The sequence below is a fragment of the Ranitomeya imitator genome, chromosome 3 (genome assembly GCF_032444005.1).
Source record: "Ranitomeya imitator isolate aRanImi1 chromosome 3, aRanImi1.pri, whole genome shotgun sequence".
Classification (NCBI taxonomy): domain Eukaryota; kingdom Metazoa; phylum Chordata; class Amphibia; order Anura; family Dendrobatidae; genus Ranitomeya; species Ranitomeya imitator.
Window position 1 is genome coordinate 837,483,374 of NC_091284.1, and position 27,928 is coordinate 837,511,301.

Sequence of the window (27,928 nt, forward strand, 5' to 3'; positions counted from 1 at the left end):
TAGGGGGAGCTCCCTGTATACAGAGATACATGATAAGATGCTGTCTGCAGCCACCACCAGAGGGAGCTCCCTGTATACAAAGATACATGATAATATCCTGTCTGCAGTCACCACTAGGGGGAGCTCCCTGTATACAGAGATACATGATAAGATCCTGTCTGCAGCCACCACTAGGGGAGCTCCCTGTATACAGAGATACATGGTAAGATCCTGTCTGCAGCCACCACTAGGAGGAGCTCCCTGTATGTAGAGATATATGATAATATTCTGTCTGCAGTCACCACTAGGGGGAGCTCCCTGTATACAGAGATACATGATTAGATCCTGTCTGCAGCCACCACTAGGGGGAGCTCCCTGTATACAGAGATACATGATAAGATCCTGTCTGCAATCACCACTAGGGGGAGCTCCCTGTATACAGAGATACATGATTAGATCCTGTCTGCAGCCACCACTAGGGGGAGCTCCCTGTATACAGAGATACATGATAAGATTCTGTCTGCAGCCACCACTAGGGGGAGCTCCCTGTATACAGAGATACATGATAAGATCCTGTCTGCAGTCACCACTAGGGGGAGCTCCCTGTGTACAGAGATACATGATAAGATCCTGTCTGCAGTCACCACTAGGGGGAGCTCCCTGTATACAGAGATACATGATAAGATCCTGTCTGCAGTCACCACTAGGGGGAGCTCCCTGTATACAGAGATACATGATTAGATCCTGTCTGCAGCCACCACTAGGGGGAGCTCCCTGTATACAGAGATACATGATAAGATTCTGTCTGCAGTCACCACTAGGGGGAGCTCCCTGTATACAGAGATACATGATAAGATCCTGTCTGCAGCCACCACTAGGGGGAGCTCCCTGTATACAGAGATACATGATAAGATCCTGTCTGCAGTCACCACTAGGGGGAGCTCCCTGTATACAGAGATACATGATAAGATCCTGTCTGCAGCCACCACCAGAGGGAGCTCCCTGTATACAAAGATACATGATAATATCCTGTCTGCAGTCACCACTAGGGGGAGCTCCCTGTATACAGAGATACATGATAAGATTCTGTCTGCAGCCACCACTAGGGGGAGCTCCCTGTATACAGAGATACATGATAAGATTCTGTCTGCAGCCACCACTAGAGGGAGCTCCCTGTATACAGAGATACATGATAAGATCCTGTCTGCAGCCACCACTATAGGGAGCTCCCTGTATACAGAGATACATGATAAGATCCTGTCTGCAGTCACCACTAGGGGGAGCTCCCTGTATACAGAGATACATGATAAGATCCTGTCTGCAGCCACCACTAGGGGGAGCTCCCTGTATACAGAGATACATTATAAGATCATCTCTGCAGCCAACACTAGGGGAAGCTCCCTGTATACAGAGATACATGATAAGATCCTGTCTGCAGCCACCACTAGGGGGAGCTCCCTGTATACAGAGATACATTATAAGATCATGTCTGCAGCCACCACTAGGGGGAGCTCCCTGTATACAGAGATACATGATAAGATTCTGTCTGCAGCCACCACTAGGGGAGCTCCCTGTATACAGAGATACATGATAAGATCCTGTCTGCAGTCACCACTAGAGGGAGGTCCCTGTATACAGAGATACATGATAAGATCCTGTCTGCAGCCACCACTAGGGGGAGCTCCCTGTATACAGAGATACATGATAAGATCCTGTCTGCAGACACCACTAGGGGAGCTCTCTGTATACAGAGATACATGATAAGATCCTGTCTGCAGCCACCACTAGGGGGAGCTCCCTGTATACAGAGATACATGATAAGATCCTGTCTGCAGTCACCACTAGGGGGAGCTCCCTGTATACAGAGATACATGATAAGATCCTGTCTGCAGCCACCACTAGGGGGAGCTCCCTGTATACAGAGATACATGATAATATCCTGTCTGCAGTCACCACTAGGGGGAGCTCCCTGTATACAGAGATACATGATAAGATCCTGTCTGCAGTCACCACTAGGGGGAGCTCCCTGTATACAGAGATACATGATAAGATCCTGTCTGCAGCCACCACTAGGGGGAGCTCCCTGTATACAGAGATACATGATAAGATTCTGTCTGCAGCCACCACTAGGGGGAGCTCCCTGTATACAGAGATACATGATAAGATCATGTCTGCAGCCACCAATAGGGGGAGCTCCCTGTATACAGAGATACATGACAAGATCCTGTCTGCAGCCACCACTAGGGGGAGCTCCCTGTATACAGAGATACATGACAAGATCATGTCTGCAGCCACCAGTAGGGGGAGCTCCCTCTATACAGAGATACATGATAAGATCCTGTCTGCAGCCACCACTAGGGGGAGCTCCCTGTATATAGAGATACATGATAAGATCCTGTCTGCAGCCACCAATAGGGGGAGCTCCTTGTATACAGAGATACATGATAAGATCATGTCTGCAGTCACCACTAGGGGGAGCTCCCTGTATACAGAGATACATGATAAGATCCCGTCTGCAGCCACCACTAGTGGGGAGCTCCCTGTATACAGAGATACATGATAAGATCCTGTCTGCAGTCACCACTAGGGGGAGCTCCCTGTATACAGAGATACATGATAAGATCCTGTCTGCAGCCACCACTAGGGGGAGCTCCCTGTATATAGAGATACATGATAAGATCCTGTCTGCAGCCACCAATAGGGGGAGCTCCTTGTATACAGAGATACATGATAAGATCATGTCTGCAGTCACCACTAGGGGGAGCTCCCTGTATACAGAGATACATGATAAGATCCCGTCTGCAGCCACCACTAGTGGGAGCTCCCTGTATACAGAGATACATGATAAGATCCTGTCTGCAGTCACCACTAGGGGGAGCTCCCTGTATACAGAGATACATGATAAGATCCTGTCTGCAGTCACCACTAGGGGGAGCTCTCTGTATACAGAGATACATGATAACATTCTGTCTGCAGCCACCACTAGGGGGAGCTCCCTGTATACAGAGAAACATGATAAGATCCTGTCTGCAGCCACCACTAGGGGGAGCTCCCTGTATACAGAGATATATGATAAGATCCTGTCTGCAGCCACCACTAGGGGGAGCTCACTGTATACAGAGATACATGATAAGATCTTGTCTGCAGTCACCACTAGGGGGAGCTCCCTGTATACAGAGATACATGATAAGATTCTGTCTGCAGTCACCACTAGGGGGAGCTCCCTGTATACAGAGATACATGATAAGATTCTGTCTGCAGCCACCACTAGGGGGAGCTCCCTGTATACAGAGATACATGATAAGATCCTGTCTGCAGCCACCACTAGGGGGAGCTCCCTGTATACAGAGATACATGATAAGATCCTGTCTGCAGTCACCACTAGGGGGAGCTCCCTGTATACAGAGATACATGATAAGACTCTGTCTGCAGCCACCACTAGGGGGAGCTCCCTGTATATAGAGATACATGATAAGATCTTGTCTGCAGTCACCACTAGGGGGAGCTCCCTGTATACAGAGATACATGATAAGATTCTGTCTGCAGCCACCACTAGGGGGAGCTCCCTGTATATAGAGATACATGATAAGATCTTGTCTGCAGTCACCACTAGAGGGAGCTCCCTGTATACACAGATACATGATAAGATCCTGTCTGCAGTCACCACTAGGGGGAGCTCCCTGTATACAGAGATACATGGTAAGATCCTGTCTGCAGACAACACTAGGGGGAGCTCCCTGTATACAGAGATACATGATAAGATCCTGTCTGCAGCCTCCACTAGGGGGAGCTCCCTGTATACAGAGATACATGATAAGATTCTGTCTGCAGTCATCACTAGGGGGAGCTCCCTGTATACAGAGATACATGATAGGACCCTGTCTGCAGCCATCACTAGGGGGAGCTCCCTGTATACAGAGATACATGATAAGATCCTGTCTGCAGCCTCCACTAGGGGGAGCTCCCTGTATACAGAGATACATGATAAGATCCTGTCTGCAGCTACCACTAGGGGGAGCTCCCTGTATACAGAGATACATGATAAGATCCTGTCTGCAGTCATCACTAGGGGGAGCTCCCTGTATACAGAGATACATGATAGGACCCTGTCTGCAGCCATCACTAGGGGGAGCTCCCTGTATACAGAGATACATGATAAGATCCCGTCTGCAGCCACCACTAGGGGGAGCTCCCTGTATACAGAGATACATGATAAGATCCTGTCTGCAGCCTCCACTAGGGGGAGCTCCCTGTATACAGAGATACATGATAAGATCCTGTCTGCAGTCATCACTAGGGGGAGCTCCCTGTATACAGAGATACATGATAGGACCCTGTCTGCAGCCACCACTAGGGGGAGCTCCCTGTATACAGAGATACATGATAAGATCCCGTCTGCAGCCACCACTAGTGGGGAGCTCCCTGTATACAGAGATACATGATAAGATCCTGTCTGCAGTCACCACTAGGGGGAGCTCCCTCTATACAGAGATACATGATAAGATCCTGTCTGCAGCCACCACTAGGGGGAGCTCCTTGTATATAGAGATACATAATAATATCCTGTCTGCAGTCACCACTAGGGGGAGCTCCCTGTATATAGAGATACATAATAATATCCTGTCTGCAGCCACCACTAGGGGGAGCTCCCTGTATACAGAGATACATGATAAGATCCTGTCTGCAGTCACCACTAGGGGGAGCTCCCTGTATGAATTGTTATTATTAGTAAGATATACTGTAGTAATGTTATTTTCATGGTTTTCTCAGTTTACAATATGGAGGTAATATAGCAAGGCCTATTATACTTAGAAGACACAACAAGATTACAGACACATGAATTAGCCCTAATTTTTCGGTGTGAAGGGAAGAAGAAAAGACAAGACTAATGACGGTATGCACATCCATAAGTAATATTGAATGAATTACCTTTATGTAACCTTGAACGATCAATTTAAAAACATTTAAAATACAACACACAACCCAATAAACTTCACCCCCATGTGTGCAAAATAGGACTGAAGGTACCTAGAAAAGGTCTAAATATACTGTACATATGAAGCTACAAATTTAGGGAACCAAAGCACAGCGTATTCCATATGCACCACAATAATAATAAATAATATACAGTCAAAAAAAAAACTAAAATCGGCTAAATGAAGTGTTCATCAATATATATGACCCATAACAGAACTGGAATTGAGAAGACATACAGACTGTATCATAGCCAATACATGTCCCAAAAGGGGTCTACAGAGAGTGTATATATATATATATATATATATATGATGATAGGCCTGGAGTCCTGCGTAATCTCCAAAACCTTCATAGAAAATGAAAGGAGAAATCTCCCAGTCCGCAGCCTAATACCTAGAATGAGGTTTTTGCATCATGGCAGCTTTAAGTAGCTGTAAATAGGAAGTTATAGTCCCCAAATCCCAGAAATGGGGGCCATGGATGGAACAGCAGAAAGGGTCCAGAGAGAAAGGGGGGCAGTGCAGTGAGGACCCCGCGCGTTTCGCTGCTCACAGCTTCGTCAGGGGCAGTGAATGCAGGGAAATAAGCCGGTCATATATATGTGACACATATATACCTGTACATGTCAGGAGCGGTGGGCACATCAATCTCCTAATGTGGATGACTTTCCGGTCTCTACAATAGAGGGTTAACGCCGTTACTATGGATGTGTTATAGCATGGACACGATAGCAGTGCCCGGCGCCCGCGCGTAATGCTGGTACCGGCCTGAGGCAGACGGAAGATCGGCCAATATATGGGCTTCTCGCCTGCGCAACCATAGTAGCTGCAAAGGGGCAAGTACTCACCTTATACAACTCACACAAATAAAGACACAGATCAGGACAAACATGGAACAAATGTGCATCTAAAGAATGAACACAATTACATTATCCACAGTTCCATTCCAATGCCTCATCAAAGACATTATAACGTTTTATAGTGAGACACAAAGCTATTCACATGTGGAGAGTACTGATCCATGCTATCAATGGACATGAGTACTGTAGAAAAAAAAAAAATAAATAAAAAATATAGCATTTTTTTAGCTTAATATTGTCTACCACATTATCAAAGCGTAGCCAAGCAAACGTTGCCATCCGCCAAAATAGAATCCAGAATAGATGTCTTTTAATAAATATCAAATATGGAAGGTGGGGGGGCTGGGGGGGCGCATAGAGTCAGACACAGGACACCAGTGTCCCATATTAGTCAACAGATCAAGTCCATGGCTGAGTAGATTACACAAGAAGGAAAACACACAGGAAGTCAGCAGGATCTAGGAGCAACATGGCAGATGTGACAACCTACATGGTGAGCTGCAGCATGTGCTACATGTTCACAGATCGACCAGAAGAAGAATCCAATTTCACCTGTCAGAAGTGTAGACTAGTGGCCCTTTTAGAAGAAAAGGTGCGGGGTCTGGAAGAAAGAATAGCAACTTTGAAACTCATCAAAGAGAATGAAGTCTTTCTAGACAGAACAGAAGCATCTCTACTGGTCACAGAAGGTGCAAAAAGTGTCAGAGAACCTCCAAAAGCAGATGAGTGGAAGCATGTGACCAAAAGAAGCAAGAAGACCATGGAGAAATCACCAACCACACAACTGAAGAACCGATATCAAATCTTTGTAGAGGATGAAGATGGCACACCTAAGGATGAAGCAATACCAGCAAGCAAAAAAGAAAAGGGCACACAGCAACAAGTGACAGCAAAAAGTACAGCCAAGAAGCAACGAAGAGTGGTGGTGGTGGGAGACTCACTACTGAGAGGCACAGAAGCAGCCATCTGCAGACCGGACATAACCGCAAGAGAAGTATGCTGCCTTCCAGGTGCGATGATCAAGGATGTGACCGATAGGATACCAAAGCTCTTCAGCTCCAAGGACGTCCACCCATTTCTTCTGATACATGTTGGCACCAATGACACGGCAAGGAAGGACCTACCGACAATCTGCAAAGACTTTGAAGAGTTGGGGAAGAAAGTAAAGGAACTGGATGCACAGGTAGTTTTTTCTTCTATCCTTCCAGTAGACGGGCATGGCACCAGGAGATGGAACAGGATCCTTGATGCAAACAACTGGCTAAGACGATGGTGCAGACAACAAGGATTCGGATTCCTGGACCACGGTGTGAATTACTTGTACGATGGACTCCTCGCCAGAGACGGACTACACCTCAACAAACCTGGGAAACACACATTCGCCAGAAGACTCGCTACACTCATCAGGAGGGCGTTAAACTAGAAGAAGAGGGGACGGGAAGAAAAACATTAGACTTGAACAAAGAAGATCCAGGAAAACATACTCAGAAGGGAGGTAAGAACATTTCTAAAACAATCCACAGCGAGGAGATTGGAACAAAACAAAATCCTCTAAACTGCATGCTCGCAAACGCCAGAAGCCTGACAAACAAGATGGAAGAACTAGAAGCAGAAATATCTACAGGTAACTTTGACATAGTGGGAATAACCGAGACATGGTTAGATGAAAGCTATGACTGGGCAGTTAACTTACAGGGTTACAGTCTGTTTAGAAAGGATCGTAAAAATCGGAGAGGAGGAGGGGTTTGTCTCTATGTAAAGTCTTGTCTAAAGTCCACTGTAAGGGAGGATATTAGCGAAGGGAATGAGGATGTCGAGTCCATATGGGTCGAAATTCATGGAGGGAAAAATGGTAACAAAATTCTTATTGGGGTCTGTTACAAACCCCCAAATATAACAGAAACCATGGAAAGTCTACTTCTAAAGCAGATAGATGAAGCTGCAACCCATAATGAGGTCCTGGTTATGGGGGACTTTAACTACCCGGATATTAACTGGGAAACAGAAACCTGTGAAACCCATAAAGGCAACAGGTTTCTGCTAATAACCAAGAAAAATTATCTTTCACAATTGGTGCAGAATCCAACCAGAGGAGCAGCACTTTTAGACCTAATACTATCTAATAGACCTGACAGAATAACAAATCTGCAGGTGGTCGGGCATCTAGGAAATAGCGACCACAATATTGTACAGCTTCACCTGTCTTTCACTAGGGGGACTTGTCAGGGAGTCACAAAAACACTGAACTTTAGGAAGGCAAAGTTTGAACAGCTTAGAGATGCCCTTAATCTGGTAGACTGGGACAATATCCTCAGAAATAAGAATACAGATAATAAATGGGAAATGTTTAAGGACATCCTAAATAGGCAGTGTAAGCGGTTTATACCTTGTGGGAATAAAAGGACTAGAAATAGGAAAAACCCAATGTGGCTAAACAAAGAAGTAAGACAGGCAATTAACAGTAAAAAGAAAGCATTTGCACTACTAAAGCAGGATGGCACCATTGAAGCTCTAAAAAACTATAGGGAGAAAAATACTTTATCTAAAAAACTAATTAAAGCTGCCAAAAAGGAAACAGAGAAGCACATTGCTAAGGAGAGTAAAACTAATCCCAAACTGTTCTTCAACTATATCAATAGTAAAAGAATAAAAACTGAAAATGTAGGCCCCTTAAAAAATAGTGAGGAAAGATTGGTTGTAGATGACGAGGAAAAAGCTAACATATTAAACACCTTCTTCTCCACGGTATTCACGGTGGAAAATGAAATGCTAGGTGAAATCCCAAGAAACAATGAAAACCCTATATTAAGAGTCACCAATCTAACCCAAGAAGAGGTGCGAAACCGGCTAAATAAGATTAAAATAGATAAATCTCCGGGTCCGGATGGCATACACCCACGAGTACTAAGAGAACTAAGTAATGTAATAGATAAACCATTATTTCTTATTTTTAGGGACTCTATAGCGACAGGGTCTGTTCCGCAGGACTGGCGCATAGCAAATGTGGTGCCAATATTCAAAAAGGGCTCTAAAAGTGAACCTGGAAATTATAGGCCAGTAAGTCTAACCTCTATTATTGGTAAAATATTTGAAGGGTTTCTGAGGGATGTTATTCTGGATTATCTCAATGAGAATAACTGTGTAACTCCATATCAGCATGGGTTTATGAGAAATGGCTCCTGTCAAACCAATCTAATCAGTTTTTATGAAGAGGTAAGCTATAGGCTGGACCACGGTGAGTCATTGGACGTGGTATATCTCGATTTTTCCAAAGCGTTTGATACCGTGCCGCACAAGAGGTTGGTACACAAAATGAGAATGCTTGGCCTGGGGGAAAATGTGTGTAAATGGGTTAGTAACTGGCTTAGTGATAGAAAGCAGAGGGTGGTTATAAATGGTATAGTCTCTAACTGGGTCGCTGTGACCAGTGGGGTACCGCAGGGGTCGGTATTGGGACCTGTTCTCTTCAACATATTCATTAATGATCTGGTAGAAGGTTTACACAGTAAAATATCGATATTTGCAGATGATACAAAACTATGTAAAGCAGTTAATACAAGAGCAGATAGTATTCTGCTACAGATGGATCTGGATAAGTTGGAAACTTGGGCTGAAAGGTGGCAGATGAGGTTTAACAATGATAAATGTAAGGTTATACACATGGGAAGAAGGAATCAATATCACCATTACACACTGAATGGGAAACCACTGGGTAAATCTGACAGGGAGAAGGACTTGGGGATCCTAGTTAATGATAAACTTACCTGGAGCAGCCAGTGCCAGGCAGCTGCTGCCAAGGCAAACAGGATCATGGGGTGCATTAAAAGAGGTCTGGATACACATGATGAGAGCATTATACTGCCTCTGTACAAATCCCTAGTTAGACCGCACATGGAGTACTGTGTCCAGTTTTGGGCACCGGTGTTCATGAAGGATATAATGGAACTAGAGAGAGTACAAAGGAGGGCAACAAAATTAATAAAGGGGATGGGAGAACTACAATACCCAGATAGATTAGCAAAATTAGGATTATTTAGTCTAGAAAAAAGACGACTGAGGGGCGATCTAATAACCATCTATAAGTATATAAGGGGACAATACAAATATCTCGCTGAGGATCTGTTTATACCAAGGAAGGTGACGGGCACAAGGGGGCATTCTTTGCGTCTGGAGGAGAGAAGGTTTTTCCACCAACATAGAAGAGGATTCTTTACTGTTAGGGCAGTGAGAATCTGGAATTGCTTGCCTGAGGAGGTGGTGATGGCGAACTCAGTCGAGGGGTTCAAGAGAGGCCTGGATGTCTTCCTGGAGCAGAACAATATTGTATCATACAATTATTAGGTTCTGTAGAAGGACGTAGATCTGGGGATTTATTATGATGGAATATAGGCTGAACTGGATGGACAAATGTCTTTTTTCGGCCTTACTAACTATGTTACTATGTTACTATGATTTAAGCTAGAAATACGAAAATATATATTCTTATTCTCACTCGGTGTATCTACCCATCCCGCGAAACACGGGCTTCTAACTCCATCTGGTAAAGAAGTAGGGATTTCTCTGTAAATATGTATCCCAGATAGGACATATTTGATCTCATTAGAATGCTCACGTTAATCCGAGATGAATGATGGATTTGTTAGGACTATAACATGTTTTGTAGCGGAGTTATCGAAATTAGATATAGATTAGAAAAAATGAGTTAACTGAAGAGGTAGGAGGGACGGGTGATCCAACCCCTTTCTGGGATGTTACAGGCTTAAGCTATAACTGTCTGCACACATCCCCAGCTTCTTTCTTGTCCTATTTTCCTGGAAGAGCTGAGTACATCCCATGAGCTGGGACGTATGGAAAACTGCCCTAGCCTGGGGGCCTGCCATGCTTTGAACATGTGAGTGTTATCTTTTCTCCTTTATTCCCTTTATGTTATAATTACCCGTGTACATATTTGCAATTGTCTCATTTGCAACATCTTTATAAAATATTTTTGATAAAGCACTGCCTAATTTTTATGGAATATAATATTTAATATTAGTTTGTTCTCCTGTTCTAAACCGTATTCCAAGTCTTCTGAAGGGAAATACGCTACTGTTACTGTTGTGTTGGGTTAGCTTCAGACCCGTTTAATCGAAGCTGGTGGCAGCATACATTTTGTACTGGGTAGTTGGGTGGCGTTATAGCGACTGCGGCGTTGATAATTATTGATCCTGCCTAAGTGCGAGTAGTTTATCGCGTCGCTGCAGCGTGCCCAATAGCAAGTACATAGCAGGCAGCCTTTCTGGCGACTAATTACCCAGGGTGCAGTACCTAATCTGACCTGAGAGTAAGGGGGGCGCCAGAGAGCTGCAAGTGTTAAGTGGAACTGTAAGCGGATATACATAAATCCCTGCAGTTCATTGTATATAGAAAAGCAGTGGGATACCTAAAATAAGCCCCTGCTGTAAACTAAGAGGTCAATAGCCTTGTGTGTGGTTTTTTCATCACATCGTGGAGTGGAGGGATAACTAAGATAAGCCCCCCTGCACATGGGATAGCTGTCTGTTGGCCTAAAGTCACCCCAACCCGTGACGGGGGTGACGGTCACGGTGTGAATCGTGACAAATTGGTGGCAGCGGTCAGGGGAATCGTGACATTTGGTGGCAAGGCGGTGGGATATATTAGAGCATTAGTGATTTGGTTTGAGCAATCATTCCTCTCACTAAAAACTTGCAGAAAGTTCTTGCGAGGACTCTGCGCAAATAAGTTTGGAGAACGAACTCAGTGTTTTTAGTTGTGAGACAATTGTGTACTGGTAATTATCCCCTCCCTTCCTCTTCGTTTTTCTATCCTATCTTTTATTTGGCAACCATGGCTGCGAAAGGGGAAGCCTGGTACAACCAGCAGAAGAAGGACATTCTTGCTGGGATATGCATGTACCATGGCCTGAACCCCCAGGACAAGTCCAAGGCTCAAATGGTCGCTGACCTGGTGCAATTCGAAGCAGACCAAGCCAGGTCACAGAGCCCAGAGGCCGCAGAAGCCAGCACCAGCGAACATGGTGCTGCAGCAGAGGTCCAACCACTGAATGCCGGCCCTGTTAGCAATCCGGGCGAATTGGACCCCCACCTGCAGGCGGCCTTGAAAGAATTCCCCACTGACGACCATGAGGGACGCCGACAGCTGATTCAGCAATACCGGCAGGAGGCCCAGGCCCAGCAAGCCGAGAGAGAGGAGCGAGCCGAGCGAGAGGCCCAGGCCCAGCGAGCCGAGCGGGAGGCTGAGAGAGCCGAGCGCCAAGCCCAGCGAGAACATGAACTGGAGATGCTCCGGCAGGGGGGGATGCCCTCCACCGCCCAGAGACGTGAGCCCAGCAGCGCTCAGATACCTAAGCCCCGGCCCGATCACTTTCCTGTTATGGAGAAGGACGGGGACTTGGACACTTTTCTGCGGGCCTTTGAGAAAGCCTGCAGACAGTACCGGCTGCCTACAGATGAATGGGCCCGATACCTGACACCAGGGCTGAGAGGCAAAGCTCTGGAGGCGTTTGCTGCCCTCCCTCAAGAACAAGATGGAGACTATGAGGCCATCAAGCAGGCCCTGATAGCAAAGTACCAGCTTACTCCCGAGGTGTACCGTAGAAAGTTCCGGACCCTCCAACGTGGCCCACACGACAGTTACAGTGATGTGGTGCATGGACTGGGGACCCACTTTGACCAGTGGACCCAAGGACTGTCAGTGACCACCTTTGCACAGCTGCGAGACCTGATGATCCAAGACCAGTTCTTTCATCTTTGCCCAGCTGAGGTGCGACAGTTCGTGATGGACAGAGGACCCAAAGACGTGACGAAAGCAGCGCAGATTGCCGATGCCTATGAGGCCAACCGTAGATCGGAAGTGCGGAAGCCAGTCACCACCAGCTGGAGAGGGGGTAAGCCTGCAACCAACGCCAGTATCCCTGCCAGCCAGCACTCCAGAGGTCCTGTCCCCGTAGCCAACAGCACCAGACCTACCACTGAACCTCGCAAGTGTTTCACCTGCCATCAGACTGGTCATATCAGTCCTTCCTGCCCAACCAAGCAGAAGAACACCCCAGCCAAGGCCCCAGGGCCTAATGCAGCAGTTCTTTTGGTGGGTTGTGTGGTTGGGAGGGTGTGTGACAACGTACAGCACGTCACTGTGGGAGGCAATGTTGCTACAGGCCTCAAGGACACCGGGGCTGAACGAACCCTCATCCGACCCGAACTGGCGGCCCCTGAAGAAATCATTCCGGGGAAAACCCTAACTGTCACTGGGATTGGGGGCATCAGCTGTCCCTTACCGATGGCCCGGGTTTTTATTGATAGGGGTGCCGGGAGCGGGGTGAAGGAAGTGGGGCTGTCTGATAATTTGCCCACTGATGTTTTGTTGGGGACCGATTTGGGGAGGATGGTTGCATACTACGTCCCTGACACCCCTCCCCAATCTACTAATGAGCGTAGAGTTAACCCTGATGATGATGATGATGGGAAATCGCATGTGTTACCTGACCATGCTTTATCTTGTAATGATGCATCTAATAACCATTTTTTCCCTAGGATTGATGGTGAAAATGTTGTACCTGTGCCAGCTGAACCTGATAATGATTTTTCTGTGAAGGTTAATGTGTCCATAGGTACAGGCGTGCCCAGCCACGTCGCTCTGCGGAGTGAGACGGCTGAGGAACCCCTAACAGGGGCAAGTGTCGGTGCTACCAGAAATGGGGAGATGCATGGGAACCGTGAGGAAGGTGATGCCATGAAAGTGACCAGTGCCACCGAGGAAGGTAACTGGCCCATAAGTAGCACTGCCCCTGGAGTGTTGGGGGTGGATGGGGAGGTAGAGCCCATAGAAGCATCGGCTGATGGGTCTGTAGAAACCCCCGGGGAGACAGCCTACGTAGCTGCTGTCACCTGCAGTCAGAGTGCCCGGAACGCAGATAACTGTCTGCCTTCCGGACCCTCCTCAGTCACCACTGTGACTGAACCAGAGGTGGACCCAGGGCAGGTCCAAGAAGGTTCCCGTGGGGAAGGGACCCTGACGTCGCTTCTGGCTTCCCCTAGCCAGGAGTTTCAGGCCGCTCTGCACAGAGATGCGAGCCTAGAGAGTTTGAGACAACTTGCCGGGACGCACTTCTCCGAGGCTGATAAGGAGAAGGTGTTCTGGGAACGAGGAAGGTTGTACCGGGAGACAGTACCCGGAGAATCACAAAAGGAGTGGTTGAGGGAAAGACAGCTGGTCGTCCCGCAGCAATTCCGGGGTGAGTTGTTACGGATTGCCCATGAGATCCCGCTAGCTGGACACTTGGGGATCAGCAAAACTAAGGCCCGGCTGTCTCAACACTTCTATTGGCCTAAGATGGGGACAGATGTGTCAAACTACTGCCGCTCCTGTGTCACCTGTCAAAGAGTGGGGAAGGTGGGGCCTGCTCTTAAGGCTCCCCTGATCCCTTTGCCAGTGATAGAGGAGCCTTTCCAGAGGATCGCGGTGGACATTGTGGGCCCGCTGGCCGTCCCCAGCAGCTCTGGAAAGCAATACATCCTTACTGTGGTAGACTATGCTACCCGGTACCCAGAAGCAGTAGCTCTGTCGTCAACTAGGGCAGATAAGGTGGCGGATGCCCTGTAGGCTATCTTTTCATGTGTAGGATTTCCCAGGGAAATGCTTACTGATCAAGGGACCCAATTTATGTCTCGCCTAATGGAGGCTCTCTGTAAGAGAATGCAGGTGAAGCACCTGGTATCGAGTGCGTATCACCCACAGACCAATGGCTTGTGTGAACGCTTCAATGGTACCCTCAAACAGATGCTACGCATGCTGGTTGAGACTCAAGGGCGCGACTGGGAGCGGTACCTCCCACACCTGCTGTTCGCTTACCGAGAGGTTCCGCAGGCCTCGACGGGGTTCTCCCCCTTCGAGCTCCTGTACGGCAGGCGAGTCCGGGGACCCCTTGGGTTGGTAAGAGAATCCTGGGAAGAGGAGCCGAACCCTTCTGAAGTGTCCATAGTGGAGTATGTCATGCGCTTCCGTGACAAGATGCAGACCTTCACGCAGTTGGTGCATGACAACATGACGCAGGCTCAGGCTGATCAGAAGCACTGGCACGACCAGAACGCCCGGGAGCGGACCTACCACGTGGGTCAAAAGGTGTGGATGCTGGTCCCCGTACCAACGGATAAGCTTCAGGCAGCCTGGGAGGGCCCGTACGTCGTCCACCAACAGCTCAACCCGGTCACTTACGTGGTCACGCTTGACCACGCTCGGGGTAGGCGAAAGGCCTTTCACGTCAACATGATGAAGGCTCATCATGAACGTGAACCTTTCGTCCTACCGGTCTGCAGCTTGCCCGAAGACGGGGAGGAAGACACCCTCCTGGACATGCTGGCCCAAGCCAAGGCCAATGGGTCCATCGAGGACGTGGAGGTAAGCGCCTCGTTAACTGAATCCCAGCGGTTGCAGTTGCAAACCACACTGGAACCCTTCCGGGTCGTGTTCTCCAACCGACCTGGGAGGACTCAGTTAGCAGTCCACGAGGTGGACACCGGGAATCACGCCCCACTACGGCGAACACCCTATCGAATCTCTGACCAGGTGCAGCCGACTATGCGCCAAGAGATCGATGAGATGTTACAGCTGGGGGTGATTCGACGGTCAAAGAGCGCGTGGGCATCACCTGTAGTTCTCGTGCCAAAGAAAGACCGGACCACCCGGTTCTGCGTGGACTACAGGGGGCTCAACGCCATCACAGCCTCGGATGCACACCCAATGCCGTGCATCGAGGAGCTGCTTGAGAAGTTAGCTGGCGCAGATTACCTAACAATAATGGATCTGAGTCGAGGATACTGGCAGATTCCCCTGAGCCCCGAGGCGCAGGAGAAGTCCGCCTTTATCACACCCTTTGGACTGTACGAGTCCACGGTCATGCCCTTCGGCATGAAGAATGCCCCTGCCACTTTCCAGCGGATGGTCAACCTCCTGCTTCAGGGACTGGAGACGTACGCCGTGGCGTACTTGGATGACATTGCCATCTTTAGTCCCTCTTGGAAGGAACACCTGCAGCATCTCGAGGAGGTGCTCAGGCGAATTCACCAAGCAGGACTGACTATCAAGCCGGGAAAGTGTCAGATGGGCATGAGGGAGGTTCACTACCTGGGGCACCGGGTAGGCGGGAACACCCTGAAGCCAGAGCCTGACAAAGTGGGAGTGATCGTGAACTGGCCCACTCCCGTGACCAAGAAACAGGTGATGTCCTTCTTGGGCACTGCAGGGTACTATAGGCGCTTCGTACAGCACTATAGTAGCCTGGCAAAACCTTTGACGGACCTCACCAGGAAGAAGCTACCCCACATCGTCAACTGGACAGATGGCTGTGAGGGGGCCTTCCAGCTATTGAAAACCGCACTGTGCAATGCCCCTGTGTTGAAAGCAGTCGACAGCAGTCGACCGTACTTGGTGCAGACTGACGCCAGCGAGTTTGGCCTTGGTGCTGTGCTCAGCCAGGTTGACTCGGAGGACCAAGAGCACCCCGTGTTATACCTGAGCCGGAAACTTTTGCCGAGGGAAGTGGCCTACTCCACTATCGAGAAGGAGTGCCTGGCCATAGTCTGGGCCCTGCAGCGCTTGCAGCCCTACTTGTACGGTCGCACCTTCACTGTGGTGACCGACCACAACCCTCTGCGCTGGCTAAACGCCATGTGTGGAACCAACGGCAGGTTGCTACGCTGGAGCCTTGCCCTTCAGCAGTTTGACTTCACCATTGAACACAAAACGGGCAAAGAGCATGGGAATGCAGATGGACTCTCCCGCCAGGGTGAACCTACTGAGGTGCCCATGGAGGCATACCGTTGGGTACTGCCTCCCTAGCGCACACCAAAAGGGGGAGGTGTCACGATATGGTATGAAATATCATAAGTAGTTCTCTTGCTAGCCTGCGTGGGCTAAGCCCCCCTTCTTGGAGTGATACTGCGACAGTTTGTAGCTGCAAATTCCTGGCTTTCCTTCTCAGAGAGTGTGGGGGTTAGGAGAGCCAAAGGTATTTACGACCGGCATTTCCTGTGTAAGCTCTTGTTCAGCTATAAGTGAAGTAGAAACTTCGAGGATCCATGAAAGATTCTTTGTTTAGTTTTTGTTAGATATTAGGCAAACTGTGTCCAGTTTTGGGCACCGGTGTTCATGAAGGATATAATGGAACTAGAGAGAGTACAAAGGAGGGCAACAAAATTAATAAAGGGGATGGGAGAACTACAATACCCAGATAGATTAGCAAAATTAGGATTATTTAGTCTAGAAAAAAGACGACTGAGGGGCGATCTAATAACCATGTATAAGTATATAAGGGGACAATACAAATATCTCGCTGAGGATCTGTTTATACCAAGGAAGGTGACGGGCACAAGGGGGCATTCTTTGCGTCTGGAGGAGAGAAGGTTTTTCCACCAACATAGAAGAGGATTCTTTACTGTTAGGGCAGTGAGAATCTGGAATTGCTTGCCTGAGGAGGTGGTGATGGCGAACTCAGTCGAGGGGTTCAAGAGAGGCCTGGATGTCTTCCTGGAGCAGAACAATATTGTATCATACAATTATTAGGTTCTGTAGAAGGACGTAGATCTGGGGATTTATTATGATGGAATATAGGCTGAACTGGATGGACAAATGTCTTTTTTCGGCCTTACTAACTATGTTACTATGTTACTATGATTTAAGCTAGAAATACGAAAATATATATTCTTATTCTCACTCGGTGTATCTACCCATCCCGCGAAACACGGGCTTCTAACTCCATCTGGTAAAGAAGTAGGGATTTCTCTGTAAATATGTATCCCAGATAGGACATATTTGATCTCATTAGAATGCTCACGTTAATCCGAGATGAATGATGGATTTGTTAGGACTATAACATGTTTTGTAGCGGAGTTATCGAAATTAGATATAGATTAGAAAAAATGAGTTAACTGAAGAGGTAGGAGGGACGGGTGATCCAACCCCTTTCTGGGATGTTACAGGCTTAAGCTATAACTGTCTGCACACATCCCCAGCTTCTTTCTTGTCCTATTTTCCTGGAAGAGCTGAGTACATCCCATGAGCTGGGACGTATGGAAAACTGCCCTAGCCTGGGGGCCTGCCATGCTTTGAACATGTGAGTGTTATCTTTTCTCCTTTATTCCCTTTATGTTATAATTACCCGTGTACATATTTGCAATTGTCTCATTTGCAACATCTTTATAAAATATTTTTGATAAAGCACTGCCTAATTTTTATGGAATATAATATTTAATATTAGTTTGTTCTCCTGTTCTAAACCGTATTCTAAGTCTTCTGAAGGGAAATACGCTACTGTTACTGTTGTGTTGGGTTAGCTTCAGACCCGTTTAATCGAAGCTGGTGGCAGCATACATTTTGTACTGGGTAGTTGGGTGGCGTTATAGCGACTGCGGCGTTGATAATTATTGATCCTGCCTAAGTGCGAGTAGTTTATCGCGTCGCTGCAGCGTGCCCAATAGCAAGTACATAGCAGGCAGCCTTTCTGGCGACTAATTACCCAGGGTGCAGTACCTAATCTGACCTGAGAGTAAGGGGGGCGCCAGAGAGCTGCAAGTGTTAAGTGGAACTGTAAGCGGGATATACATAAATCCCTGCAGTTCGTGGTATATAGAAAAGCAGTGGGATACCTAAAATAAGCCCCTGCTGTAAACTAAAAGGTCAATAGCCTTGTGTGTGGTTTTTTCATCACATCGTGGAGTGGAGGGATAACTAAGATAAGCCCCCCTGCACATGTGATAGCCGTCTGTTGGCCTAAAGTCACCCCAACCCGTGACGTAGGGGTGACGGTCACGGTGTGAATCGTGACAAATTGGTGGCAGCGGTCAGGGGAATCGTGACAGGCACACAGGGGAAGGAGCCCCTGAGAGTGAGACCCCTATTAAGTCTAATAGTAGGTCTCAGAAAATGGCTGCTAGTTAAAATGTCCCGCAAGTTGTAAGTACTGGCCTCTCCGTAGTAAGTGCAGCAGTCTGGGCATCAGATCTACAAACAAAATGGACCTTTCTGCTGTTCCATCCATGGCCCCCATTTCTGGGATTTGGTAACTATACCTTGCTATGTACCTTCAGTCCTATTTTGCACATATGGGGGTGAAGTTTATTGGGTTGTGTGTTGTATTTTAAATGTTTTTAAATTGATTGTTCAGGGTTAAATAAAGGTTATTCATTCATTTTTACTTATGGATGTGCTTACCATCATTATTCTTGTCTTTTCCTCTTCCCTGCATTATGATTATTTTAAAGACTAGGTATAGCACTCCAATTCTATGAGTATATTTATTTGACAGTTGTGCCCCTTTTCTTGCTATTTCTAATTTCTCGGTAAGCCATTGGTATCCCGAGATCCAGTTACAGAGAGGCTGATGGGTAACACAGGGTCGTCTTATCTGTGTAACCACCTAGATACATCGGGCCATTCTGACGGTGGTGTCCTGGGGGTTAGCAGTCAGGGCAGTGGCAGGTGTCGGCTGTATAGCAGTCAGGGCAGTGACAAGTGTTGGCTGTGTAACAGTCAGGGCACTGGCAGGTGTTGGCTGTATAGTAACATAGTAACATAGTAACATAGTTAGTAAGGCCGAAAAAAGACATTTGTCCATCCAGTTCAGCCTATATTCCATCATAATAAATACCCAGATCTACGTCCTTCTACAGAACCTAATAATTGTATGATACAATATTGTTGTATAGCAGTCAGGGCAGTGGCAGGTGTCAGCTGTATAGCAGTCAGGGCAGTGACAGGTGTCGGCTGTATAGCAGTCAGGGCAGTGACAGGTGTCGGCTGTATAGCAGTCAGGGCAGTGGCAGGTGTCAGCTGTATAGCAGTCAGGGCAGTGACAGGTGTTGGCTGTGTAGCAGTCAGGGCAGTGGCAGGTGTCGGCTGTATAGCAGCCAGGGCAGTGACAGGTGTCGGCTGTATAAGTCAGGGCAGTGGCAGGTGTCGGCTGTATAGCAGTCAGGGCAGTGGCAGGTGTCGGCTGTATAGCAGTCAGGGCAGTGGCAGGTGTCGGCTGTATAGCAGTCAGGGCAGTGACAGGTGTCGGCTGTATAGCAGTCAGGGCAGTGGCAGGTGTCGGCTGTATAGCAGTCAGGGCAGTGACAGGTGTTGGCTGTATAGCAGTCAGGTCAGTGGCAGGTGTCGGCTGTATAGCAGCCAGGGCAGTGACAGGTGTCGGCTGTATAGCAGTCAGGGCAGTGGCAGGTGTCGGCTGTATAGCAGTCAGGACAGTGGCAGGTGTCAGCTGTATAACAGTCAGGGCAGTGGCAGGTGTCAGCTGTATAGCAGTCAGGGCAGTGACAGGTGTTGGCTGTGTAGCAGTCAGGGCAGTGGCAGGTGTCGGCTGTATAGCAGCCAGGGCAGTGACAGGTGTCGGCTGTATAGCAGTCAGGGCACTGGCAGGTGTCGGCTGTATAGCAGTCAGGACAGTGGCAGGTGTCAGCTGTATAACAGTCAGGACAGTGGCAGGTGTCGGCTGTATAAGTCAGGGCAGTGGCAGGTGTCGGCTGTATAGCAGTCAGGGCAGTGGCAGGTGTCGGCTGTATAGCAGTCAGGGCAGTGGCAGGTGTCGGCTGTATAGCAGTCAGGGCAGTGACAGGTGTCGGCTGTATAGCAGTCAGGGCAGTGGCAGGTGTCGGCTGTATAGCAGTCAGGGCAGTGACAGGTGTTGGCTGTATAGCAGTCAGGTCAGTGGCAGGTGTCGGCTGTATAGCAGCCAGGGCAGTGACAGGTGTCGGCTGTATAGCAGTCAGGGCACTGGCAGGTGTCGGCTGTATAGCAGTCAGGACAGTGGCAGGTGTCAGCTGTATAACAGTCAGGGCAGTGGCAGGTGTCGGCTGTATAACAGTCAGGGCAGTGGCAGGTGTCGGCTGTATAGCAGTCAGGGCAGTGGCAGGTGTCGACTGTATAGCAGTCAGGGCAGTGGCAGGTGTCGGCTGTATAGCAGTCAGGGCAGTGGCAGGTGTCGGCTGTATAGCAGTCAGGGCAGTGTCGGCTGTATAGCAGTCAGGGCAGTGGCAGGTCTCGGTTGTATAGCAGTCAGAGCAGTGGCAGGTGTCGGCTGTATAGCAGTCAGGGCAGTGGCAGGTGTCGGCTGTATAGCAGTCAGGGCAGTGTCGGCTGTATAGCAGTCAGGGCAGTGGCAGGTGTCGGCTGTATAGCAGTCAGGGCAGTGGCAGGTGTCGGCTGTATAGCAGTCAGGGCAGTGTCAGCTGTATAGCAGTCAGGGCAGTGGCAGGTGTCGGCTGTATAGCAGTCAGGGCACTGGCAGGTGTCGGCTGTATAACAGTCAGGGCAGTGTCAGGTGTCGGCTGTATAGCAGTCAGGGCAGTGGCAGGTGTCGGCTGTATTGCAGTCAGGACAGTGGCAGGTGTCGGCTGTATAGCAGTCAGGGCAGTGGCAGGTGTCGGCTGTATTGCAGTCAGCGCCCGCAGTGCAGCGGATGTGACGCTCTCTATTACATCTCCGGCTGTTGTAATATTATATCTATATTATGTTTTTCATGACTTTTCTTTCTTTTGTGTTTGCAGCCAGTAAGCGGTCGCAGTGTGTCTATAACTCCGGTAAGAGGCCTCTGTGTCTTAGTAAGTTGTTTTCTGGGATTTTGGGTCGTGTAAATCACCTTCCTCCTCTTCTTCTGAAGGGGACTGTATTGAGCCAGATCTGAATCGCTCCATATCGTGATGGTGAAACTCGTAGGAAGGTGGTGACAAGTTTTGGTCCAACCACAATCAGTTTATAGGTCACGCTCCTGCCCCTCCAGACATAATCTTCACCCCCTACATGTCTCAGTCCTGCAGCCCGGAAATAGTAACATTCTGCTCTATCGACAGATAAATAAGAAAGTTACAGGTTTCTAAAAATGTCACAAATCCAATTTATTTTTGTTACAAACTTTTTTTTCAATTAATAAAATGGAAAAAATACTCTACAAGTTGGGTATCGTCCAATAAGAAATAGAGAAAGATGTGAACAAAAATATGTTCATTAAGGTGTTAAACAGGTGTAAAATCTCAATTTACCCATGACATAGACTGTCTCTCGAGCGACAATCCATCCAATAATGATACTTTGACATTTCTTAATTCTGTCTTTCTTACTTTGCCTCCAGGTCCACCCACAGTACGGTTCATTGAAAGAGCAATTGTGCCCCTGCTGGTCACTATGAGCATTGCAATCATTACAGCTACAAGGTTTCTTATTGGCTGAAGCTTCGATATTGATTCTTCAGTCATTAGGAGGAAAATGAGAGATTTAATAGTGATGGTCATCAGTGGTCACTATAAGAAGATGGACTGCAATGTAGGCACACTCACCCATCATTATCACTTAGAATTTTTGCTGCATTTTCCAAGAATTTTTTTTTCAAAAACTAAAACATCATCTCCAAGTAAATGTTCAGCATAAAAGTTTCACATATTTTTTTTTAATAAATAATGTCTGATGTCTCTCCTGGTGGCTCCTGAAAGTCTCTATTGTGATTACTTCTGCTCCTGACGTATTCTGGCTACACGATTTTTCTAGGTTGTGAAATGTTTCCTGCTCTTTCAATGTCTTCTGCTCCTGCTTCTGTTTTGAATGTCTCCTGTTCTTGGATCTCTCCTATTCCTGAATGTCTCCTGTTCTTGGATCTCTCCTATTCCTGAATGTCTCCTGTTCTTGGATCTCTCCTATTCCTGAATGTCTCCTGTTCTTGGATCTCTCCTACTCCTGAATTTCTCCTGTTCTTGGATCTCTCCTATTCCTGAATCATTCCTGTTCTTGGTTCTCTCCTACTCCTGAATGCCTCCTGTTCTTGGATCTCTCCTACTCCTGAATTTCTCCTGTTCTTAGATCTCTCCTACACCTGAATTTCTCCTGTTCTTGGTTCTCTCCTACTCCTTGATGTCTCCTGTTCTTGGATCTCTCCTACTCCTGAATGTTTCCTGTTCTTGGATCTGTCCTACTCCTGAATGTCTCCTGTTCTTGGATCTCTCCTACACCTGAATGTCTCCTGTTCTTGGATCTCTCCTACTCCTGAATGTCTCCTGTTCTTGGATCTCTCCTACTCCTGAATTTCTCCTGTTCTTAGATCTCTCCTACACCTGAATTTCTCCTGTTCTTGGTTCTCTCCTACTCCTTGATGTCTCCTGTTCTTGGATCTCTCCTACTCCTGAATGTTTCCTGTTCTTGGATCTGTCCTACTCCTGAATGTCTCCTGTTCTTGGATCTCTCCTACACCTGAATGTCTCCTGTTCTTGGATCTCTCCTACTCCTGAATTTCTCCTGTTCTTGGATCTCTCCTATTCCTGAATCACTCCTGTTCTTGGATCTCTCCTACTCATGAATGTCTCCTGTTCTTGGATCTCTCCTACTCCTGAATGTCTCCTGTTCTTGGATCTCTCCTACTCCTGAATGTCTCCTGTTCTTGGATCTCTCCTACTCCTGAATGTCTGCTGTTCTTGGATCTCTCCTACTCCTAAATGTCTCCTGTTCTTGGAGCTCTCCTACTCCTGAATGTCTCCTGTTCTTGGATGTCTCCTGTTCTTGGATCTCTCCTACTCCTTAATGTCTCCTGTTCTTGGATCTCTCCTACTCCTGAATATTTCCTGTTCTTGGATCTGTCCTACTCCTGAATGTCTCCTGTTCTTGGATCTCTCCTACACCTGAATGTCTCCTGTTCTTGGATCTCTCCTACTCCTGAATTTCTCCTGTTCTTGGATCTCTCCTATTCCTGAATCACTCCTGTTCTTGGATCTCTCCTACTCCTAAATGTCTCCTGTTCTTGGATCTCTCCTACTCCTGAATGTCTCCTGTTCTTGGATCTCTCCTACTCCTGAATGTCTCCTGTTCTTGGATCTCTCCTACTCCTGAATGTCTCCTGTTCTTGGATCTCTCCTACACCCGAATGTCTGCTGTTCTTGGATCTCTCCTACTCCTAAATGTCTCCTGTTCTTGGATCTCTCCTGTTCTTGGATCTCTCCTACACCGGAATGTCTCCTGTTCTTGGATCTCTCCTACATTGAATGTCTCCTGTTCTTGGATCTCTCCTACTCCTGGATGTCTCCTGTTCTTGGATCTCTCCTACTCCTGAAAGTCTCCCTTTTCTGAGGTTCTCAAGCTTCTGAATGTCTTATTCTCTTGAATACCTGAATGTCACTCAATAATGTCTAAAGTAGAAAGGAGCAGATCGTAAGTCAAATTCACAAATTTCACTGAATTTAAAAAAAATAAATTGTTGATTTATGGTGAATAAATTGGCCATGAATTCAAATAATTAAAGGCCTCAAATTGCAAGGATAATACTTGTATAATGCTCTGAAGTCTCCAGGGAATACTGAATGTGTTATGAGTTCTGTAGTGAAAACATAGCCTTATTAATGGTAGATAACCTCAATCTATCTGATTAAAGGATAAAGGATGGTAACCAGAGGTAAACCGCAGCTTTTTTAAATTACACCGTGAAGTATCAGACTTGGTTGCACACTTTCATTATATAACTGGTCCAACAATATACACGGGTAGTATAAATGGAAATAACTGTGGGGATTTTAAAGATGATCCTTGTTTGGGCAGTATCAAGAGCTTTATTCTTTGCTAATTGAAAAAATGATGTTTTTTTCCCAAGCTGTCCAAAAATTATCCTTTCATTAAGGGAGGCAAATCTGGTGTACTGTTTTGAACGTGAAGAAGTAATAGTTTCCTAACAAGGAGTGAAAAAATTTACTCTTTTTTACAAATATTTGCAAGTGGTTTTTAATTTACCAAGTGATTAAGCAATTACAAAGGTGTTTTTATCAAGCCATCCAAAAATTATCTTTTTTTTTAGCAAACAGGAATAGGCTAGCCAGATTCAATGTGCAAAAGCAAAAATGAACCCTATTTTGGGATGTTTCAGCAGCACAGTCTATCATTATAAAACATAGACAGAAAATACAGTCATGGCCAAAAGTATTGACACCCCTGCAATTCTGTCAGATAATACTCAGTTTCTTCCTGAAAATGATTGCAAGCACAAAATATTTGGTATTATTATCTTCATTTAATTTGTCTTAAATGAAAAAACACAAAAGAGAATGAAGCAAAAAGCAAAACATTGATCATTTCACACAAAACTCCAAAAATGGGCCAGACAAAAGTATTGGCACCCTCAGCCTAATACTTGGTTGCACAACCTTTAGCCAAAATAACTGCGACCAACCACTTCCGGTAACCATCAATGAGTTTCTTACAATGCTCTGCTGGAATTTTAGACCATTCTTCTTTGGCAAACTGCTCCAGGTCCCTGATATTTGAAGGGCGCCTTCTCCAAACTGCCATTTTTAGATCTCTCCACAGGTGTTCTATAGGATTCAGGTCTGGAGTCATTGCTGGCCACCTTAAAAGTCTCCAGTGCTTTCTCTCAAACCATTTTCTAGTGCTTTTTGAAGTGTGTTTTGGGTCATTGTCCTGCTGGAAGACCCATGACCTCTGAGGGAGACTCGGCTTTCTCACACTGGGCCCTACATTATGCTGCAAAATTTGTTGGTAGTCTTCAGACTTCATAATGCCATGCACATGGTCAAGCAGTCCAGTGCCAGAGGCAGCAAAGCAACCCCAAAACATCAGGGAACCTCCACCATGTTTGACTGTAGGGACCCTGTTCTTTTCTTTGAATGCCTCTTTTTTTCTCCTGTAAACTCTATGTTGATGCCCTTGCCCAAAACGCTCTACTTTTGTCTCATCTGACCAGAGAACGTTCTTCCAAAACGTTTTAGGCTTTTTCAGGTAAGTTTTGGCAAACTCCAGCCTGGCTTTTTTATGTCTCGGGGTAAGAAGTGGGGTCTTCCTGGGTCTCCTACCATACAGCCCCTTTTCATTCAGACGCCGACGGATAGTACGGGTTGACACTGTTGTACCCTCGGACTGCAGGGCAGCTTGAACTTGTTTGGATGTTAGTCGAGGTTCTTTATCCAACATCCGCACAATCTTGCGTTGAAATCACTTGTCAATTTTTTCTTTTCCATCCACATCTAGGGAGGTTAGCCACAGTGCCATGGGCTTTAAACTCCTTGATGACACAGCGCACGGTAGACACAGGAACATTCAGGTCTTTGGAGATGGACTTGTAGCCTTGAGATTGCTCATGCTTCCTTACAATTTGGTTTCTCAAGTCCTCAGACAGTTCTTTGGTCTTCTTTCTTTTCTCCATGCCCAATGTGGTACACACAAGGACACAGGACAGAGGTTGAGTCAACTTTAATCCATGTCAACTGGCTGCAAGTGTGATTTAGTTATTGTCAATACCTGTTAGGTGCCACAGGTAAGTTACAGGTGCTGTTAATTACACTAATTAGAGAAGCATCACATGAGTTTTCGAACAGTGCCAATACTTTTGTCCACCCCTTTTTTATGTTTGGTGTGGAATTATATCCAATTTGGCTTTAGGACAATTCTTTTTGTGTTTTTTCATTTAAGACAAATTAAATGAAGATAATAATACTAAATAATTTGTGTTTGCAATCATTTTCAGGAAGAAACTGAGTATTATCTGACAGAATTGCAAGGGTGTCAATACTTTTGACCATGACTGTATGTGTCTAGCGTAGCTATGTGGTGGCGGTGGCAGCGGCTCAAGCTGCATACTAAAGAGTTCGGATAGGGTAGGGTATGGGAATGTGTAGCAAAGTTGGGTCAGCAACTGCAGTCCTTCCAGCAGCAGTAGGGTCTAGCATTGTAAACCACAGAGGATAGCCCGGAAATGTGTATCTGATGAAGCCCTGCAGTGGCAGAGGAAGCAGCATAGGCCACAGCAAAAAGAATTAAGACGGGACAGGCAAGGACATTTCTGCCCAGCCCACTGAAATACCAACTCAGATGGGGGATTGATCTGAAGCAAAGACCTGCCCGGAGATGGGAGGCACGCACCAGAAAACAGTGCAATAGAAGTGGAAGTCCTCCCCACTGGGGGAAGCATGGAGAGCTCAGGAGGAATGGTCAGAAGTGGCATCGCCAGGAGTCATGAGGATGGCCCCTGGAGGGATGGGGCCGCAGGAAGAAACGCGCAGTGTGAGGGCCAGTGTGAAGATGTCATCTAGCACCACAAAACGTGACCATAAACTGATAAATACTGTGTATATAATGGCTGGTAATAAATAGATGATAACTGGTTGTAACCAACAGCCTGCTTAATACCCCACTGCACTTTTGGCTTTTTTAGTTTAGAAACCTGTCCAAAAATTATTTCTTTTTGAGAGAAAATGCGTGCTGTGCTAGTGTTTATATATAGAGCAGCAAGAAGGTTGTTGATTGTTGTTTTTTGTAAAATGAAAGTGCAATGAGGAAACACCGTGGTCCAGACAATATGGCCAATTGAGAAGCAATGACTATTTGGATTCTTATAGCCATTTTTTTTTTGGAAGCAGATTTATTTTTGTTAATTTTTTTTTTATGTGCAGGCTAGAATTTCTTGCCTAAAGCAAGCAGACAGTATGTTAACGATTTAATTGCAAACAACTGAGAATACAACATTATTGTCGTCATCATCATCATTATCCCCACAATGAGCCTCATCCCTGCCTTTGTGTAACCCAATATCCCCCTCCATATCCACCTGCAGCTCCTCCTTGTCAAGCTGCTGCAATGCAGCTAGGTGCAGGCTCCACTAGATAGCAGTAGAGTGGAAGCAGGACTGCACCTAGGTTAACTCTTGACGTAACCAGACCAGAAAAAAGGGAAAACAGGGCTCAAAACCCAGTCTGGATCATGACAGTACCCTCCTCTCAAGGGGGGCCACTGGACCGCCAGGTTTCCCAGGATACCGCGCACCAAACACCAGAATCAAATGATCAGCATGAACCGATCGCGCCGGGACCCAGGATCGATCCTGAGGACTGTAACCCTCCAATGGACCAAATACTGCAGCGAACTGCAGACCATGTGTGAATCCACAGTGCGTTCCACCTCATACTCCATCTGCCCATCCACAGAAACCGGAGGTTGAGGGGATGGAGACCCATCAGAGGAAGGTACAAATGGCTTCAGGAGAGACTTATGGAACACGTTGGGGATCCGAAGCGACGGAGGTAGACATAAGCGAAAGGCAACTGGATTGACAGCTTCAATTAC

At 46.9% G+C, this 27,928-nt stretch overlaps 1 protein-coding gene across 2 annotated transcripts in view; it reads left to right on the forward strand.

Annotated features, from left to right (window-relative positions):
• The window catches only part of LOC138671402 (ecto-ADP-ribosyltransferase 5-like), a 54,099-nt gene extending 29,875 nt beyond the window's left edge, over positions 1-24,224 (forward strand). For both annotated transcript variants that reach the window (XM_069759546.1, XM_069759545.1), the window contains 2 exons: positions 21,373-21,405; positions 21,954-24,224. In XM_069759546.1, coding sequence (XP_069615647.1) covers positions 21,373-21,405; positions 21,954-22,051 — 131 coding nt within the window. In that variant the 3' untranslated portion in view covers positions 22,052-24,224. The remainder of the gene's footprint in view (positions 1-21,372; positions 21,406-21,953) is intronic.
• The last annotated feature ends 3,704 nt before the right edge of the window (positions 24,225-27,928 follow it).